This window comes from Sphaeramia orbicularis, chromosome 8 (genome assembly GCF_902148855.1).
Source record: "Sphaeramia orbicularis chromosome 8, fSphaOr1.1, whole genome shotgun sequence".
NCBI classification, from domain to species: Eukaryota; Metazoa; Chordata; class Actinopteri; order Kurtiformes; family Apogonidae; genus Sphaeramia; species Sphaeramia orbicularis.
Genome location: NC_043964.1, coordinates 39,840,184 through 39,860,481, shown reverse-complemented (window position 1 = coordinate 39,860,481; position 20,298 = coordinate 39,840,184). Strand labels below are relative to the sequence as shown.

General features: G+C 39.1%; 1 protein-coding gene across 1 annotated transcript; it reads left to right on the top strand.

Annotated features, from left to right (window-relative positions):
- Positions 1–170: 170 nt before the first annotated feature.
- Positions 171–18,919, top strand: flii (FLII actin remodeling protein). Its single transcript, XM_030141938.1, has 31 exons — positions 171–439; positions 1,607–1,717; positions 2,631–2,702; positions 2,825–2,905; positions 3,013–3,260; positions 3,930–4,033; positions 4,246–4,421; positions 4,674–4,831; positions 5,196–5,280; positions 5,414–5,561; positions 5,664–5,794; positions 6,332–6,439; positions 6,533–6,637; positions 6,756–6,935; positions 7,078–7,160; positions 7,298–7,372; positions 7,546–7,629; positions 7,801–7,972; positions 8,092–8,199; positions 8,343–8,534; positions 8,746–8,844; positions 10,951–11,040; positions 11,122–11,261; positions 11,343–11,583; positions 13,601–13,755; positions 13,864–13,924; positions 14,019–14,147; positions 16,299–16,405; positions 16,528–16,633; positions 16,736–16,801; positions 18,476–18,919. The coding sequence occupies exons 1-31, from the start codon at positions 377–379 to the stop codon at positions 18,608–18,610; spliced, it is 3,813 nt and encodes a 1,270-aa protein (XP_029997798.1). The 5' UTR covers positions 171–376; the 3' UTR covers positions 18,611–18,919.
- Positions 18,920–20,298: the final 1,379 nt, after the last annotated feature.

The window sequence follows — 20,298 nt, the reverse complement described above, 5'->3', positions numbered from 1 at the left end:
ACATCCCTAACAGCGAGTCAGTCGTTAGTTATCAAGGAATTTTGTTGAATAAATGTCTTGTTAAATATCAACTCGCTTTCAGACGAAGAGATGCCTCAATTTGTTAAGACCGGACTTATTTCAGAAGTGGGACAAATTTGTAGTTGTTGTAATACTTACTGGTCACTGGAGGGCGATGTAAACACAGTATTCCAATATCTGGTCTTCATTCCGAGGCGGAGGGTGGCGGTAATGGTGTTTGACCAGGTTTGAGAGCTGTCCTTAAATATAAAAAAAGAAGACCAGAAAGTAGTCTACTGCTACCAGCCGCAACCCACCCTGCCACTGGACCAAAATAGACAGACGAAAAGGGAGCAGCTGATATCCTCAACCAGAAATGGCTGCCACCGGAGTTCTTCCCTTCATCAGGGGGGTAGACCTCAGTGGAAACGACTTCAAAGTAAGGATTTTTAGGCAACATTTATAAGTTTTATATCCGTAGACGTTAAAAAAAATTAGCACGCTTGGTTAATATTTAGACCTAACCCAAGTTAAGTCACTTACAATAACAAATGCTAAATCCTGAGCACTAGCTAGCTTAGCTTAACGCTGCTAGCATTGGGCGTTAGCCAGTTGTCAGATGTTTGACTTGGACAAAGTATGAGTCAGACAAGTTTCCTGTCTGGCCTGGTACAGTATATTTTGTTCTGGGAGAATTGATTTCTTAAAGTCTAGATGACAATGTGAAGCTTATACGAAGAGAAAACTTAGCCTCTATTTCCAACGTCACGTTAGCTTTAATATTGACTATACGTGAGTGCTATCAGATTTTAGATTATACTATGGCCAAATTCAACACGGGGCGATAATATTAGAGTTTTTCCAAAAAAGTAGCAGCTACAATGGCGTCATACTTTATCTTAGGAAACATGGGGAACTGAACAGCTGAGGTCATTAGGCGTATGTCGAAATCGTTGAACTATTTGTGTTCTCTCACTGTCTCCCATCTGAATATGACATTTGTACATCATGGTTTAACTTGTTGATGTATTAGAGATTGACCGATTACCCACATCTTATAATAGCCAACCTAGGTTTACATCATTTATTGCCAAATTGTGCCCAATTGTAACGAATATAATCCGTTCATACAAACTCTAGTGTTTCCAATCCTCAGCAAAATATTATGGACAGAATATAACATCTTACCACATGTTTACTTTGTTTATGTTTTATATGATTGTCAGTGCAGCTAACTTGCTAAAGCTGATCCCATTTGTTCTGTTATATCCACTGTTAAATTTGGGCACATATGTTCAGCACATGACTCATATCTAAATGTACTTTTGCAATTTTTCTTTTATATTCATATTCATATATTCATAAAATGGAGTATTTGTCACATTTTTTAGTTGTGCCAAAACAATAATGATCTTGTCTGAACTTCTACCAGCGCTACCACAATTAACTCTCTGAAACTACACTGAAATATGAATTCATAATATAATTAAATAACAGTACTACAGTTGGTACTAGTATTACTGTTGCCAGACGTTTTTCTTAATCATGAAACTTTTTTTTTTTTTTTTTTAATCTCTCACCTCTTGCTGCCTGTTTGTCTACACAGGGTGGATACTTTCCAGAACATGTCAAGTGTATGAGCAGTCTGCGATGGCTGAAACTAAACAGAACAGGACTGTGTTACCTACCAGAGGAGCTGGCCTCTCTGCAGAAGCTGGTAAGATTTTTGGGGTAATTTACTATTTATTAGCCAGGCCTCACATTTATAAACGGTGTTCAATGGTGTTTAAATACCCCTACTGTTTTGGGGTATTTTGAATATGCTTTTGTTGTGTGCATTTTTCTATCTATCACTGAACAGTTGATACAGCCATGGCTCAGATGGTAGAGCAGGTCGTCCAATAACCGAAGCGTTGGCGGTTTGAATCCTGCTCTGTCCCAGTCATGTGCTGTTGTGTCCTTGGGCTAGACACTTCACCCTCCTTGCTTCCAGTGCTGCTACTCACGCTGGTGTATGAATGTGTATGAATGTTCGGTGGTGGTCAGAGGGGCCGTAGGTGCAAATTGGCAGCCACACTTCTGTCAGTCTGCCCCAGGGCAGCTGTGGCTACAAATGTAGTTTATCACCACCAGAGGGGGAATGTTAGAGTGAATGAATAATGGATCCACTGTGTGTGCTTTGAGTATGCGTCCACAGAGAAGCGCTATATAAATCTAATCCATTATTATTATTACATTCTGATTTAATAAAGAATTTTCCAGAATTAATGTATGTATGAAATGGTGTCAGTAGATTGATGCATTTAAGGAGCAAAACATCACTTAAATAAGAATATCTGTGATTGGATTATTTTATCTAAAAAAACAATGCTTTTATCATCAGGGTACAGTAAAAAGAGACTCCATGGTCTAAAACTTAATCTTTCGATGTGTAGGTAAATAGGATTAGTGTGTTATCATAGCAAGCAAGCACCATGCTTAGGGATTTATTACATTTCATCCTGTCTGCTATTTAATCTCTGTATTTAGAGATGATTCTATGCTGGTGCAAATCAGAAGCTTGAAGAAAAGGACCAGCACTGCTAGTCATATTTGCGGTTATCTCTTAACTATGTTTCTTTCTTTTTTAGGAGCATCTATCAGTGAGTCACAACAGCCTCACCACCTTACATGGAGAACTGTCCAGCTTACCAAACCTGCGGGTATCTGATATACATATGCTTATGTACTTATATGTGTCACTGCTATGTGAAATGTTTGTTTCTTTTACTAATCAGTGCACTGTAATAGTAAGGTACATAAAAATATCTCCTTGTGTGTGCAGGCGGTGGTAGCCAGAGCTAACAACTTGAAAAATTCTGGAGTCCCAGATGACATCTTTCAGCTCGATGACCTCTCTGTGCTGGTATAAAATAACCACAATCAGTCTTTACATTTATTCTGGCTTTCCCACTTACTGTTAACATGTGTGACAAAGCACTGTTCACACAAACGTTTAAATTTTTTCTGCAGGACCTGAGCTACAATCAGCTGACAGAGATCCCCAGAGACCTGGAGAACAGCAGGAACATGCTGGTGCTGAACCTGAGCCACAACAGCATTGACTCCATTCCCAATCAGCTGTTTATCAACCTGACAGACCTGCTGTATCTGGATCTGAGCGACAACAAGCTGGATAGTCTGCCACCACAGATGAGACGCCTCGTCCATCTGCAGACTCTCATCCTAAACAACAACCCGCTGATGCACGCCCAGCTGCGGTAAAACATAAAAAAGACAATCTTACATTAATTTTAGTTTAGACCCAAGACTCATAACGTTACCCAAACATTTTAGGACATAATACAGGATGACATTGCCTGTGACTCAGTGTGTCAAATCAGCAGTGGCTGGTTTTAGTACATAGTATTCTATAGTGTGTGTAGAGTATGTCTCAGTATGTCTAAGATTTGCAGCATTCATATCAGCTGTTCCCCTGGTTAAACGATGACTTTGTAATTAGTGTTTTACCTGCGCAGTGGTGACACTGATAGATAGAATAGATGGTGAACTTCTGAACACTTTCTTTTTTCACAGTTTTATCTGTGGCATAGAAATGTAATGTAACAAGTCACTATCCTCATTCATATTTTTTAATGCTTTTGAAAAAAATGATATTAGACTATAAAATAAAACTGCATAGCTGATATTTAGAATGGAAGTGTAGAATGTGTCTGCTATGGAAAAAATACACCATCTTATCAGGACACATTAGTGTAAGCTGGCAGGTTTTCAAAACCTTGCTGTTTTGACTCATGAATCCTCGGTCACAATGGGGCTAAAGGCCTAAAGTTATTTGGCCAGTTTGTTGTAAAACAAAAATGTGCAATTATTTCTTGCTGTTGTCAGTGACTCAGTAAGTGACCGTGTGCATATGCTTGTCGGAGCAGGCAGTTGCCAGCCATGATTGCGTTACAGACTCTCCACCTGAGGAACACCCAGAGGACCCAGAGCAACATGCCAACCAGCCTGGAGGCACTGACACATTTAGCAGGTGACACACACACACACACACCGACAGACACTTTTCCTCTTGTTTTGTCCAAACAACCTATTTAGTGACACATTTTACCTGTTGGCACCTAGACCTGCTCTGGCATCATGTAGTCTTTTACAAGTCTGTCACTTTGTGTCCTTCTGTCTGAATGCCCAGTCCATTCATACCTGTCATACGATTCCCCCTGTTCCTCCTTCTCTGCTTCTCAGATGTTGATCTGTCCTGTAATGACCTGACTCGAGTGCCAGAGTGTCTCTATTCATTGGGAAGCCTGAAGAGACTCAACCTGAGCAGCAATCAGATCTCAGAACTCTCGCTCTGCATTGATCAGTGGACACAGTTGGAGACACTTAATCTAAGCCGCAACCAGCTCACCTCGCTGCCTGTAAGTCTGAGTGATTTTTAATGTTGTTGTTGTTGGGCAGAGCTTTTTGGGAAGTGGTATAACAGGATTTGTTGCACTTTTATTAACACAAAGGAACGGCTATTTAGATCAGCAATAATGGGGACGATACAGAATTGTAAAATTTGTATATCTGAGAGAATAAAGAATTTGCAGGATACCTCATTAGCCTGAGAGACTGTTGCTAGAGTATCATATCCTTGTATAATACTTGGTTTATGTGTCTCCATTTAGTCTGCAATCTGTAAGCTGTCCAAACTGAAGAAGCTGTATGTAAACTCTAACAAACTGGACTTTGATGGCGTTCCACCTGGTGTGGGCAAACTGTCCAGCCTCACAGAGTTCATGGCAGCTAACAACAACCTGGAACTTATTCCTGAGGGACTCTGCAGGTTAGTGAAACTAGTGGAACTCGCCCTAGCTGTAAATTAATATCTTACAGTCCTTTTTGGTTTGAAAGGATTAATTAGATCAGCAAACGGATTTATTTTCATCTGTTTTCAAACTTTATTTCATTTTTAGAATATATTTAGGTAGAGGCCCTGTTGTCATTATTGTTGAGAAAAAAATGCTAAAGGCAATGAAAAGAAATTTCAGTTCAGAAATAAATAATTAATAGCAAGAAGAAACATGGGTAAATAATTGTGAATATAAATAATAGAAAGCTTCTGAGTCGGGATGCAAATCTATAACATAAATTTCATCCCAAAACAAGAATGTGAAGTGATGCGATGATGGTTTTGTTTTGTTGTCTAGGTGTGGCAAACTGAAGAAGCTGGTGCTGAATAAAAATCGCCTGGTAACACTACCTGAGGCCGTCCACTTCTTGACAGATTTAGAGGTATGAAACTGAGCTATGTTCTCTCACATCATGGACAGTCTTTCTGAGCCACACAGGTGTTGACAGTCTTATCAGTATGAGGCACAATTACTGCCTGCACGCACACAAACCTCATATGTTAATCTCTTTGTAGATACTGGATGTGCGAGAAAACCCCAACCTGGTGATGCCTCCTAAACCAGTTGACAGGGCGGCAGAGTGGTACAACATCGACTTCTCCCTACAGAACCAGTTAAGGCTGGCCGGGGCCTCGCCTGCTACTGTAGCAGCAGCTGGAGGAGGTATGATCCTCAGGGTTTGAATGTTTTACTAACTTCTATTCCATGACTTGCATAAAATCTGTATCCATGTATATTATATTATTTTCAATGTAATCTGACCAGGAGCGAGCCCTCGAGATCACCTGGCGAGGAAGATGAGGCTCAGGAGGAGGAAAGACTGTTCTCAGGACGATCAGGCAAAGCAGGTGTTGAAAGGCATGAGTGATGTCGCTCAGGAGAAGAAAAACTTAGAGGTAAGAAAAAGGATACTGAAGAGCTGCCTTACTGCTTCACGTTGTAGTGCTTTCAGTTCAGTTCATTTCAAATATGCAACAAAACAAACAAAGGGATCCTACTTTAGTGCCTAGAAATAAAACAGATTTCAAGAAAACATGAAAACTTATACATATACATGAAACAAAATATAACTTAATTCGCATATTTGAAAAGGAGAGGGAGGAAATGTATTATTATATACAATTACTTATGTAATCCCACCCCTTCTTCACTCAACAGTCTATCCTTTATCTTCCTGTCAGCATAAGGCTGTATCAAAAATCAATTCCCTTGGATCCTTTCTAAATAGTTAATCTCACTTGTCATTTTCACATGCATACATAACTATGTGCCTATATTGACGTACAAAAAAAAATAAACATAAATAAGTACATTTATGCATACATCCTTGAAGGCAACACAAATTGAATAAATAATTTCATGAAGTGAACATAAACTCTAATGAGTGGAAGAGAAGCAGCCATTTACCATTTATTGACCTGCTGACTTTGCAGGAGAATGGGGATTTGAAATATGGTGATTTAAAGATTCGCCGCTGGGACAAGAGTCTGGAGAAACCCCAGCTGGACTACTCAGAGTTCTTTATGGAAGATGTCGGCCAGGTAATGAATCTGCTTATGTAGGAGTTAAAAAGTTTCCTGAAGATTTGACTTTCATCATGAGATTTGGCTTTGACCTGCTCCTTGTCCTTCCAGGTTCCTGGTGTAACAGTATGGCAGATAGAGAACTTTATTCCCATGCAAGTGGAAGAAACTTTCCATGGAAAGTTCTATGAGGCTGACTGCTACATTGTCCTCAAGGTAACGCCTCCAACCTGCCTTTATTTACAGTTTATCATCACTGAGGTTTACAGTCGACAAATAGCACGACTGATTCTTTCCTCCTTGTGCCACATTGTTCTTTTGGCGTTTGTTGTAGACCTTCCTGGATGAAAACGGAGCGCTCAACTGGCAGATCTACTACTGGATCGGTCAGGATGCTACTCTAGACAAGAAGGCTGGCTCTGCCATCCATGCAGTCAACCTGCGAAACTTCCTCGGAGCAGAGTGCAGGACAATCAGGGAAGAGATGGGAGATGAGAGCGAGGAGTTCAGTGCTGTATGTACAAACAGACTGCACATGCTATAAAATATTAACCTAAAACTACCATATCATATTTAATTTTTTATCCATGTCTGTATGAACTAAATGCTCGTGTAAATATCATACATTTATATATATGGTGTGTGTGTGTGTACAGGTGTTTAACAATGAGATCTCCTACATTGAGGGAGGAACAGCCAGTGGATTCTACACTGTGGAGGACACACACTATCCTGTCAGGTAGCCATATTTGGAAACGGAAGAATAGTCAATTCTGTTCTTCACCAAAATATAAATACTGTGCTTGCACTTCAGTATAAACTAGTTACTCACATTTCTTGTTCTTTTGGATTTTAATGACTTTGTTGTATCTGTAGATTGTACAGAGTTTATGGCAAGAAAAACATTAGACTGGAGTCTGTACCTGTGAAGGCGTCCTCTCTCGACCCACGGTGAGTTTCAAACACAATTTCTTCCAAATACACAACCCTCTGCATATTTTGCATTTAATGAGTCTCTACAATTTATTGCTTATTTTCCATTCCAGTCAGTAATGCGTATAATATTATTATAAAGCTTGTTGAGTGGAGCCTTGTGTTCATAACTTCCTTTCTGTTTTTGGCAGATATGTGTTCCTGTTGGACACAGGGTTGGAAATCTTTGTCTGGAGAGGAGCCAATGCTACTCTCAGCGGCACCACAAAGGCTAGGTAAGACACAAATCAACTGTAAACATGACAGTAGCTGTTAAGAATTACAAACATTCCTGCCATGTTACAGACAGGATGATATATTTTGGTAATTGCGCAAAATGGCTTTAAAGTCTTGGTCATAAATGTAGTGATACATAGCTGTGTTTGTACATTGTTGTCGTCTTGCAGGTTATTTGCAGAAAAGATAAATAAGAATGAGCGTAAGGGGAAGGCAGAAATCGTTACCCTCTCTCAGAACCAGGAGCCCCCGACTTACTGGGAGGTACTGGGAGGGCAACCAGAGGACATCAAGAAACACGTACCAGATGACTTTGCTCCGATCAGACCTAAACTATACAAGGTAAATCTGTACAGTGGCCTCTGTCTTTAGCTGATGTGATTATGGTACATACTGGAACTGGAATAGAAATTGATTGTCAGGATTCACTCAGGTTGTGTCTGTGTGTCTTTGTTTTGTAGGTGGGTTTGGGTCTGGGCTACCTGGAGCTGCCTCAGATTAACTATAAGCTGTCAGTGGAACACAAAGACCACAAGGTCAAACTGGACACTCTGCCAGAACTGAGACTGGTATGTTAATCATCCTAGAAATCACTACTTTGTACATTGAGCTTATTGAAGCTTGTCTAATGGAGCTTTTCCACCAGTATTTAATGAGTCTGCCCCCTCGGTTAACATGTGTAAACTGCCCCCCCCCCCCCCCCCCTCCCCAGTTGCAGTCCCTGCTGGACACAAAATGTGTGTACATCCTGGACTGCTGGTCGGATGTGTTCATTTGGATCGGCAGGAAATCTCCACGTCTTGTCCGAGCTGCCGCCTTAAAACTAGGCCAGGAGATCTGTTCCATGCTGCACCGACCCAAACACGCCTGCGTCACCCGCAACCTGGAGGGCACCGAATGCCAGGTACCACATTGTACCGGACTGCACCATGCAGACATGTCGTCACACCATGTCATAGTATTGACGCTCATTTTGTATAATATTTAGTAGATACGTTTTCATATGTGAAACACTACCTGTGTAATATTATTGTGCAGTTTAAATCCTACTTATCAAAACAGCTTAAACTTGATTTCAGTCACTTTTCATTTCTGTTTCTTCTTTTCATCCTCAGGTGTTCAAGTCTAAGTTTAAGAACTGGGATGATGTGTTGAAGGTGGACTACACCAGAGCAGCAGAGACTGTGCAACAGACCAGCAACTTGCAGGGCAAGGTCAGTAACTACATGGTACCTCGAAAGTCTAATGCCACTGAACACACAGTGACAATAAAGGCTATTCTATTCTATTCTATTCTATTCTATTCTATTCTATTCTATTCTATTCTGAAGCCTGCTACATACTCCGCAAGACCAAAAATTTCTTCTTGCTCCTAGGGCCGTGAGAAAAGAATGTCATCTTATTACCATAGCCCTGGTTTGGTAGTTCTCACAGCTTGTTCTCGACACACCATCCGGGTAGAACTTTTTTCTTGTGCGGTCATCAACAACTATTGTGTGATTTTTGTCAGAAAATTAAAAGTGGGCGTGGCTAATGCAGAAAAGTAGATGACCTCCCAGGAGTTTGCTACTTGAGTTTCTTGTGAAGTATGAAATGTCCTCACCAACAAATTTTGCTGTAGTTTTTGCCACCTTGAGAAAATGTACAAATTTGTCTGCCGTTGTGGCATATGTGGCAGGCTTAAATGTGGATATTTTAATACCATTAATTATTCATATTGTCTCCTTGTCGACTGACAGTGGATTTATAAAGGCCGATAGACAAGGAAAGGTTAATAGGAAATTAGTTTGCAACACTGGAGATGTACTGTTCTTGACTTTATTAGAAATGAAAAATTGTTTAATTGAACATTTAACCCTGGTAATGAATATGTAAATGAATAAATTGATCAATTAAAATAATCTGTCAAAAAAGGTTTCTTAGCTATAATTTTTTGGCAAAGGCAGTATTTCCAGTTTAAGTCTAACACCAGTCATCAATTAACTACCACTGTAAACTTCTGTCTGTGGTCACTAGACAGTAATTTGGTTTATTCATGTTAGTGTTAAGGCCATTGTCAGTACGTCTCAAGGTTTTTTTAATTAGTTTTTAAAACAGGTTTGCAAATTTTTTATTAGTTCATTGTTTTCTAAATGCTTACCGTAATTTTTCGGACTACTGAGCGCACCTAAATATAAGCCGCACACTGCCATCTCCAATGTCTCACCATCAATTCATTGATGCCAAACTTACGTGCAGCATCTCTCTTTCCTTCCAGATCGATCAGATTGATTGCCTTTAACTTGAAAGCTGCCTCACATGCATTTCTGTGTGTGTTTTCCATGATGAGGGTGTGTGCATGACATGCAAAATGACTGATCTGAAGTATTTAGTGTGAGTGCGTTTGATTTATGGTGAATTAGCCGCATCATTGTTTGAGCCACAGGGTTCAAAGCGTATGAAAAAAGTAGCGGCTTATAATCTGGAAATTACAGTTGTTTTAGTATTAGTTTTTTTTATATCTTTTATATTTCTCGCCGTCGTATTAAAAAAAAAAAAAAAAAAAAATCCCATACAGGACTCTGCTGCGTTCTCCCAACTTTAGTCTGCATGTTTCCAGGTAGAGTGGGGACGAGAAGCCGACTCTAAACAACAAGTGATGGACTGTGAAGTGCCGTTTGATGCCTCCAGCTAAAACTGCTCAAGCGAAATAAATCTATTTCATATCAATCCAACATTGATGAAGATGAAAACAAAGGGAATTTTATCCAGAATTTTAATATGTTTTAGTTTTCTAAGCACACAATACAGTTTCAGTTAGGTATTGTTTTTTCTTCTTCTGTTTTTTTCTGTTAACAAAAATGGTTTTTTTTTTCAATTCTAGTTTTCTTCATTTCATTAGTTTTCATTAACGACAATAACCTTGGTACATGTAGGCGTTAATTCTTGAATAGAGGTGTGTTCCATACTTCAAGGCATGAGTTAATGTGTTAAAAAAAGATGCATGGTGTGTAAAAATAGCAGAGAGGTGAAAAAGCCCCAGAGACAGACATGGCATGCATGGTAATGTAGGCACAGCTTTATCATGCTGTACTGAAGCTACTATTGTGTGTTCTCTACAAGATGTTGAAGTTGTTCTGTAAATCTTCCCAGTATGTCCATATTGGTTTCCTGCTGATGCGTAATCCCTTCCTTGTGTGTATGTTGTTTATTTTTGGACAACCTCTGTCAGCAACTGTTCGACTCAGCTCAACTTTCATGACAGAAGTGTTGATTCTAAAACAGCGTACCTCCAGCAGGATGAGAGTGAAGAGCATTTTCAAGTGTTTATCTGTTTTCAGGTGAAGAAAGACGCAGAGCAGAAGGACCAGATGAAAGCCGACCTCACAGCGCTCTTCCTTCCCAGGCAGCCGCCGATGCCCCTCACGGAGGTAAATAAACTCCTTTTCCTGTTTTAAAGTATTAGCTCTCGAAAGCTGCTTCCTTTATGATAAGTTTCTTCCTGTGTTCAGGCTGAACAGCTGATGGAGGAGTGGAACGAGGACCTGGACGGCATGGAAGGGTTCGTGTTAGAGGGAAAGAAGTTTGCTCGCCTGCCCGAAGAGGAGTTTGGACACTTTTTCACCCAGGACTGCTACGTCTTCCTCTGCAGGTGTGTGTAGGAAAAAGGGGGGGTCAGGACTTGAGGGTAAACCATGATGCTTGAGCATTCTCATTTATTGGTTGGCTTTAGATACTGGGTACCTGTGGAGTATGAGGAGGAGGAGGAGGAAAAGGAAAAGGAGAAGAAGGACGGTGAGGGTGGTGGAAAAGGAAGAGGTGGAGGCGAGGAAGAGGAGGACAAACAGCCGGAGGAGGACTTCCAGTGTGTGGTGTACTTCTGGCAGGGCAGGCAGGCGTCCAACATGGGCTGGCTCACCTTCACCTTCTCTCTGCAGAAGAAGTTCGAGAGTCTGTTCCCTGGAAAACTCAAGGTACGAGGAAAGGTTTAGACGCGTTTTAAGGCCCATTTATGCTCATTTTACACATGTAAATAGGTACATCCATTTCAAACGGTGTCAAGACTCAATGCTTGTATATGTGGATGCGTCTATTATGTTGGAATGAGCGTTTGTCAGTCAATCCACCAGAAGGCGCCGCTCTTAATTAACATACATGGCTGAATACCACGAAGAAGAGTAAAGTATTTTGAGAAGAAGATGTAGAAAGTCAATGATAAACATGGTGACAACAGAGGAGGTTTTACTAATGTGGACGCTCATGGTGATATTGAGAAGGGTAGTCGATCTTTGAAAAGTTCCACCATTTCTGGAAATTATTCTCTTCAAATTTCAACTCTAGCCCCTTTAACACAGCACTTCTGTTCCGGGAATATTTCACCTTTATTCCGGAATGGCGTCTGTGTAAACGAAATCTGTCATGGCTCTGTAACGCCTCTGGTGGTAGTAACACAGCTGTGATAAAGTGGAATCATGATTCTGGAAGGCTATGTAAAAGGAACACCTCTCGTTCCACAACCAAGGTGTGGCGTTTTGATGACATATTGCGTGTGCGACCCCTGCACCGGGGGGGATTTAAAAATGAGCGCAGGCTGTGTACAGTAAACAAACATATCAACGAGACCAGAAAGATGTCGAACTGGGGAGATGCCGAGATCCGTGAGCTGTTGTCACTTCAGGCAGAGGACTCTATCCATGCTAACATTTGTGGAACGGTGAAACAATGACTCTGGAGTTGTTTTGAGAGCTAACACCGCTATGCACGGGGCAAGTTATACACTATACCAGGGGTGTCAAACTCATTTTGGTTCAGGGGCCATATTTAGCCCAATTCGATGTCAAGCGGGCCAGACCAGTAAATTCATGACTTAATAACCTATAAATAATGACAAATCCAAGTTTTTCTTTTTGTTTTAGTACAAAAAAAACCCCAATTAAATTATGAAAATATTTACATTTTACAAAAAAGATGTGAATAACCTGAAAAAACAGAAATTTTATTAGAAAAATTTGTGCAATTTTAACAATATTATGCCTCAACTTATTATTTATACATGTACATTTACACACAATGTTACATAAACATTTGGTAACAGGCAGAATATTATTCAAATTTTGGAGTTTGGAACTAAAATTTGAACAATTTCTACAATATTACATCTCTTATTATTAACAATTCCAGATCACAGTGGATCCATAAATGCACAAAACATTTAGTAACAGGCAGAATATTGTTAAAATTGCACATTTCTCGTTGTTTGTCTGTGTTTTTATTTATGTATTTATTTGCATTTTATTGTGATTGAATAGTTTTGTAAATGTAAATATTTTCACAGTGTAATGTTATATTTTTTCACTTCATTTTTTTCCCACATAATTTTTCACTAGGAAAATTTGGAGTTGTCATTATTTATGGGTTATTGTGTTGTTATTTTTACTGGAGATCTCATTGGTCTGTATGTAGAACCTAAATGAAATTGATTTTGACAACCTCGACTGTTCAGGTTAATTTTTGCACTTTCATCCCGCGGGGCCGGAATGGAACCTTTGGCGGGCCAGATTTGGCCCCCGGGCCGCATGTTTGACACCTGTGCACTATATGCTCCGCTGCGTCACCACCCCTTTGATTCCATAATGCAGGGCCGCTGTGTTAAAGTCCATCCTGTCTCACCTCTGTTACTCCTTTTTCTTGGCTGTGGAAATCGGTCAGTGGTGATAAAAAGATGGGATCACCATCTCACCTTTTATCCAGGATCTCTGTGTAAAAGTGGCTACTCCCCCCATGGTTCCCAGTGGTACTGCTCTGTATTCTCTGTTTGGGTTCACATCTGCAAGCTTCCAAAGAACGGACAGAAATACAGACATAATGAACGCAGAGGATGGACAGAAGGCTCCGACCGTATACGTATGCGTCTTTAACGTAGAGCAGAAATGGGCCTTTAGCTGAAGTCAGTTGGGAGGAGGCGCCGTATTCATGCATGTTCCTGTTTAGGTGGTGCGGATGACGCAGCAGCAGGAGAACCTGAAGTTCCTGTCCCATTTCAAGAGGAAGTTCATCATCCACAAAGGCAAAAGGAAACAGAAGACGGACTCTGCTCAGCCTTCCCTCTATCACATACGCACCAACGGCAGCGCACTTTGCACCAGGTTCATCTCTCGCCTGTTATCAGCACAGACAGTTTACACAGGTTTAAAGTCAAATTAGCTTTTTTAACACTTGTTGTCTTCTTTTTTTTTTTTTTTTTTTTTTTTTAGGACGATCCAGATTGGAACAGATTCAAGTAACCTCAACTCAGAGTTTTGCTTCATACTCAAGGTGGGAAATGATTCTGTAAAGTCTTTCGTTTTAATAAACACCCCAGAAAGTCGTCTCTTTTTCTGCATTATTCAACAGTACATGTTTTCTACAGGTACCATTTGAGAGCACAGACAATCAGGGCATCGTTTATACCTGGGTGGGCAGAGCTGCAGACCCTGACGAGGCCAAACTGGCAGAAGACATCATGAACAGCATGTTTGACGACACATACAGCAAACAGGTAAATGTGTATGAGCTGTCTGGGCTTTTCTGAGGTAGTTTTCTGGGTAGTTCAGATACCTAAATAACCAAGAAAATGAGCTGTTAAAATAAAAATTACGCATTTTCTCTGTTCATTGCACATAAACATAAACATGTGTCATGAAGTAATCTTTGCTTTTTTCTACCTGTACAAACTGTCATTGGTAAGAATCACTGTTTAGATGTCTGCAGCCACCAGCAGCTCACTGAGTTACTGGAGTCAGTTGATCATTTTCTCCAAAACAGATGTTTAGATGTTTTCCATCTAAAAAATTTGGTTGTTTTACTTGGTATTTTTATTTCACTGTTTTTAATTGTAAAGCTGTTTTTTTATGTCTTCTGAATCTATTCTTGAATTTTAGTCTATCATTTTGCTTTTTTATTCTTCTGTACGACACTGTTTTTAATTGTACAGCTAGCTGCTTTATGTCTAATCTATTTTTGTATTTTTCCTTTTATTTTGGTTTTCCCCTGTAAGTCGCTTTGGAAAAAAGCGTCTTCCAAATGCGTAAATGTAAAAATTGTGAAACTTTTTTTCATGGGTGACACCAAGGAGTAATTTATTCTCAGTCCACACTCCATGTACTAACAGTTATGTTTTGCTGCTTTATTGGAATATTTGGGAATATGCTGGAGATCAGTCAGTTCAACAAATGACTTAAATGTCAACTCTTTCAGTATGTATTTAAAAAGAACAGGGTTTTTAATTTTCCATCCACCGTGTTAAAAATAACCTCCAACAAAGTGTCAATGTCACTTTTTTTCAATTTATACAATTTCCTGATGCAAAACTTCAAATTATGCATTGAATAAAATTTCTGGAAATGCTTCAGGCAGCTGTAATTGGCTGAAGCCGAAATGTTTTCAGTCATCATGACTTTATTTCGTCATCTGCAGAAAAACACCATCTCAGGTCAAAGTGTTTTACCTGAATAGTTTTAGTACTGACAGACTTGAATAAACACTAGCCTAGCAACGTTAATGCATTACACACTATAAAGCCCTATATTTACTCTATTCATTTTTATTTGGTCCACTTTAATGAGTATTCACTGTCAACACACAATTTTGCAATTTTGTAAATCATACACCTATTTACAATATAAAAAAACAGTAACGGTAATGTGTAAGGAAGTCTCAGTGTCCTCTTGAGACCCATTAATGCATTTTTGTCCTCTGTAGGGGATGAGACTGTCACAGCTTTACTTAAATGATAAAAAAAAAAAAATTAAAATTAAAACTCCACTGCAAGGGACATTCCATTAACCCTTAAAGACCCAAACATCTATCCCCGACCAAAAGCATCTACTGATGTAAACTGTTTAATACCTGCTGATCCACTAATTCTAACAATACATGTAAATAATTGATGTAAAATACAGTTTTTCATCTTTTCATGGTCGTCAGATATGACCCATTTGGACGTTCAGAGTCTCTGTAGTTGAACGTGGAAACACCGTCATCTTCTACAACATTGATTCACCAGTAAAACCCATGGAGTTGGATCAATGACATAGGATGATAATGTTTGGTTTATGTTCAGTTAATGATATATTTAACTGAAAAAGTCACCTTTTCTTCAGTTTTCTCTGTTTTTGATATAATAACTCTCAAATTTAATCTGAGCTTTAATGAACATCTTCATGTTTAGTAAAATGATAACCAGAAAATACCTGATTTATACTGATAAAATACAAAATACAGAGGATAATATTATATATAAATGGTAATAAATCACTTAAGAGAGGTTAAATAGAGAGAAAAATTCATTTGGGAACTGACATAAAAGTAGTGCTGAGTCTTTATGGGTTAAAAAAAAAAAAAAAATGTATCTGAAAACTGTTACATCATGCTGTTTTCTAATCAAGGCAGTTATTTAGGTGAAAAAGCCAACCCTTTTCCTTCCCTGGGTCTCAGGAGGATATGGCTTGTTGTTCAGTAGTTTGGGCTCTCTGTAAAAACAGTAACTCTTATAACGGTGGTGAAAACTCAGACTTTGGTAGGAACATTAGTACTGTCATCTAATCTGTGTTCTCTGGGACGACTACTGCTCTTCTAAAATGTGGATGAAAACTCTGTTCAACACAAATATGTCGTCGTTTTTGTCTCAACTGATGGGCTTGTCTCCTAGGTGATCAACGAAGGGGAGGAGCCAGAGAACTTCTTCTGGGTTGGGATTGGATCGCAAAAGCCATATGATGAAGATGCTGATTATATGAAATACGCTCGGCTCTTCAGGTCAGTTTTTCCTTTTTGTTGTTGTCGTCTTATTCCAGATTAAAAACATAATCAATAGAACTCCTGCCTTCCTTTCTCATGGTTCTGCTCTTTCCATTCTTTTTCCCATCTTCTACCTACAGGTGTTCCAATGAGAAGGGTTATTTCTCGGTGTCGGAGAAGTGCTCAGACTTCTGTCAGGACGACCTGGCTGACGACGACATCATGTTACTGGACAACGGCAAAGAGGTAGGAACAACTGACGGCAGATCGATCAGAACGTACCCAGTCCAGTTCCAGTGTTTGTCTCATGTGTTTTGCTGTACGTGCTTCTGTTCTCCTTTCTCTCAGGTGTACATGTGGGTGGGAACTCAGACCAGCCAGGTGGAGATCAAACTGAGCCTCAAAGCCTGTCAGGTCAGTCAACAGTGTGAGTTTGTGCGTCTGTGTCAGGGGTGGCAAACTGTTTTTCAGGGTTCGAACAGGTGCTTGAAATCCTTGAAAATGTTGTGTTTTTAAGGTCTGAAAAGTGCTTGGATTTTAGTTGAAGTGTTTGCAGTTCTAACTGTGATGTGATATTATTTATGTATTTTTAATATTAACTCTGACAGGTTAGAGGTCAAGCCAAAACTACTTACAGAGAGGTGATAGATTTAGAAAAATAAAACTTGATGTTAAAAAAGAAAACTAGCAGGTGTTCTTAGGTCGACTCAGGTATGTTTTTATCTTAATCTTTGGCTCAGTGCGAGTGTCTGAAGAACACCAAGTGGTTTCCCTTTTTTTAAAGAAAACTTTGGGTTCTCCTTTTAATTTCTAAACTTTTTGCTTTTATCAAACATAATTTTTGATGTTTATAGCATAATACAATGTTCATCATTATGATAAAAAGGGAAAAAACAAATCATGAGTCTATGTATTCCTGTAGATATGTGTTTGACCCCAGCGTTAAAGTGCTGTGCTGTAAAAATTTGAAAATGACCCTTAAAAGTGCTTGAAAAGTGCTTGAATTTGAGCTTGAAAACTGTGTATTTGAGTCCAGGAGCCACATTCAGACAAATATGATCTAAAAGAGAACAGACTGGTAAAATAATAGAATAGTGATGTAATCAAGAGAGAAGACACTTACTTATTTAAAATTTTAATTCTTGCCTGCAAAAAGGTAGTCTCAAGGAACCGATTAAAAAGTGACCCTCTTTGACCACAACAATGGCTGGACATTATAGAGGAAATATATACCATAGAAAAATAACATTTCAACTGAGGATTTAGATGGGAACTTTTAAGGGAAGACTGGAGAAATAGATCATATTCAAGGACACTAATTCTTGATATCAGATCAAGTACAGAAAAGCAATTGAATGCATAAGGAACAGCATCCCCCTCTTGTTGCATTGTGTTTTTTTTTTTCTTTTTTGTTACTGCACTGTAAAAGTGATTTAAAACATTAAAATAAAAAGTTAAAAAAAAAATAATCATAGAATAGTAGCCTTTGAATAATGTCAACTCAAATGTTTTGCTTATCTTTAGTCTGAAAAAAGTAAAATTACATTATGATAATGTTTATATCATGAATTCCATGACCAGCCACGAACAACCTGAAATTTCTTAACAAAAATAAGTAAAATTTGAACAATATTATGACTGTTTATCATTTCCACATGTGCATTACAACTTAGAAATCGCAGTAACAGGCAGAATATTGTTAAAATTGTACTTATTTCTCTTAAGATTTTTCAGGTCGTTCATATTTGTTCAGGTTACTCACATTTTTTGGGAAATTATAGTTGGTAAACTTAACCATTTTCATGTATTTTTACTTTTTTTTTTTTTTTACACTAAAACAAAGGGACAAATTCAGAGTTTCATTATTTCTAGGTTATTCTGATCGTATGTTACTGGTCGGATCCACTTGACATTGAATTGGGTTGAATGTGGAACCTGAGCTCTTAATATCATCAGTGTAATTTCACACTCATCCCAGCGGCCGGATTGGACCCGTTGGTGGGTGGGTTTTGGTCCACGGGCCGTATGTTTGACCCCCCTGGTCTGTGTTCATTTTCACATCTTCACAATCCTCGTTTTGTCTTTCAGGTTTACATTCAGCACATGCGCTCGAAAGACACCGAACACCCCCGGAAACTGCGTCTGGTGCGGAAGGGAAACGAGCCCCACTGCTTCACCCGCTGCTTCCACGCCTGGGGTGCGTTCAAGACCCCCCCGGCGTAAACGAACGCTCTCTGAATCGCACATATGCACACGGACGACTTGCTGCCATGTAATTTTCTACCAGTAAGATGATGATGTCTTTGCCTAACCCAGCTTTACAGGACTGCCCTCCTGTCACCGCCGCTCATCGCTGCTGTTTAACGGCCTCTGGACCGTCAGAGTTCACACTTCCTTTAAAACTAGGACGTCAAAGTCAGTTTAGTTCAGGGGCCACATTCAGCCCAACAGGATCTGAAGAGGGCCGAACCAGTGAAATAGTGACAACAGAATATATAAATAATGTCAACTCCAAACTTTTTTCTGTGTTTTACAGTGAAAAAAGTAACATTACATAATTAAAATGTTTACATCAAGGTTATTATCGTTAATGAAAACTAATGAAATGATGAAAACTAGAATTGTAAAAACATTTTCGTGAACTGAAATAAATTAAAACTATAATTAAAAGAAAAAACGATAACTGAAACTGTATTGTGTGCGTACAAAACTAAAACGGATAAAAATTAGGGATAAAATTCCCTTTGTTTTCGTCAATGTCGGATTGATATGAAATCGATTTATTTCACTTGAGCAATTTTAGCTAGCAGCACCATACGACACTTCACAGTCCGTCACTTGTCGTTTAGGCGTCTTCTGGTCCCCACTCCACCTGGAAACATGGAGACTAAAGTTAGGAGAAAACAACAGAGTCCTGTCTGAGATTTATTTGAATACGACGACAGAGAAGAAGATAAAAGATATGACGAAACTAATACTAGAGCTAAACTAAAACTAAGCATTTAGAAGGAAATGAAAACTTATAAAAACTAGCAAACCTGCTCTAAAAATTAAAACTGAATTGGAGAAAAAAAAAAAAAGTCCAAACTAACTAAAACTAAACTATAATGAAAAATCCCAAACTATTAGAACCTTGGTTTACGTCTACAAACTATACTTATAACATGACAAAACTGAAATTTACTAAGAAAAATAAGCACAGTTTTCTGCCTCAGCTTCTCATTTACACTTCAGCAGTAAAACTTACAGATCACAGTGGATCTACAAACACTCAAAGCATTTAGTAACAGGCAGAATATGCTTAAAACGACACTTAACTTCTCCTAAGACATTTCCGGTCGTTCATATTTGTTTAGATTATTAATTTTTTTGTGAAAGGATAGGTTGTAAATAGAACATTTTCATGTAATTGTACTTTTTTTTACACTAAAACAAAGAAAAATGTGTTGTCAGTATCTATAGGTTATTCTGACAGTATTTCACTGACACTGGGCTGAATGTGGAACCTGAACTAAACTGATAGTTCATATCTTCAGTGTAATTTTTGCATGTATCCCAGGGGCCGGACTGGATCCCTTAGCGGGCAGGTTTAAGCCCACAGGCCGTATGTTTGACCCCCCTGCTTTAAATCCTTTCAGGCTGTTTCAGTGACAGTTCATCCGGTCCAGAGGCCGTTAACCGTCTGCTTCCTGTCTCTGGGACAGATGGCAACTATTTTTTTTTTTGTTTGTTTGTTTTTTCTAGTAGCTTTTATAGCAGCGAGTCTGAATACTGTTCAAAGAGAATTATGTTCGGAGATAAAATAGTCTAAGGTGTACAGATGCTTTATGGGAGCTGAATCCTTCAACATATCGATCCGTTGGCTGCATGGTCGATGGTTTCCGACGGGCGGTCCTCTGGCCGCTCTGCGC

Excerpts from the sequence above, each read along its gene's own strand:
- flii (XM_030141938.1), top strand. The coding sequence starts at position 377 with ATGGCTGCCACCGGAGTTCTTCCCTTCATCAGGGGGGTAGACCTCAGT. Across the intron at positions 8,845-10,950 it reads CCAGCAACTTGCAGGGCAAG|GTGAAGAAAGACGCAGAGCA; the intron begins GTCAGTAACTAC and ends ATCTGTTTTCAG. Across the intron at positions 16,406-16,527 it reads AAATACGCTCGGCTCTTCAG|GTGTTCCAATGAGAAGGGTT; the intron begins GTCAGTTTTTCC and ends TTCTACCTACAG.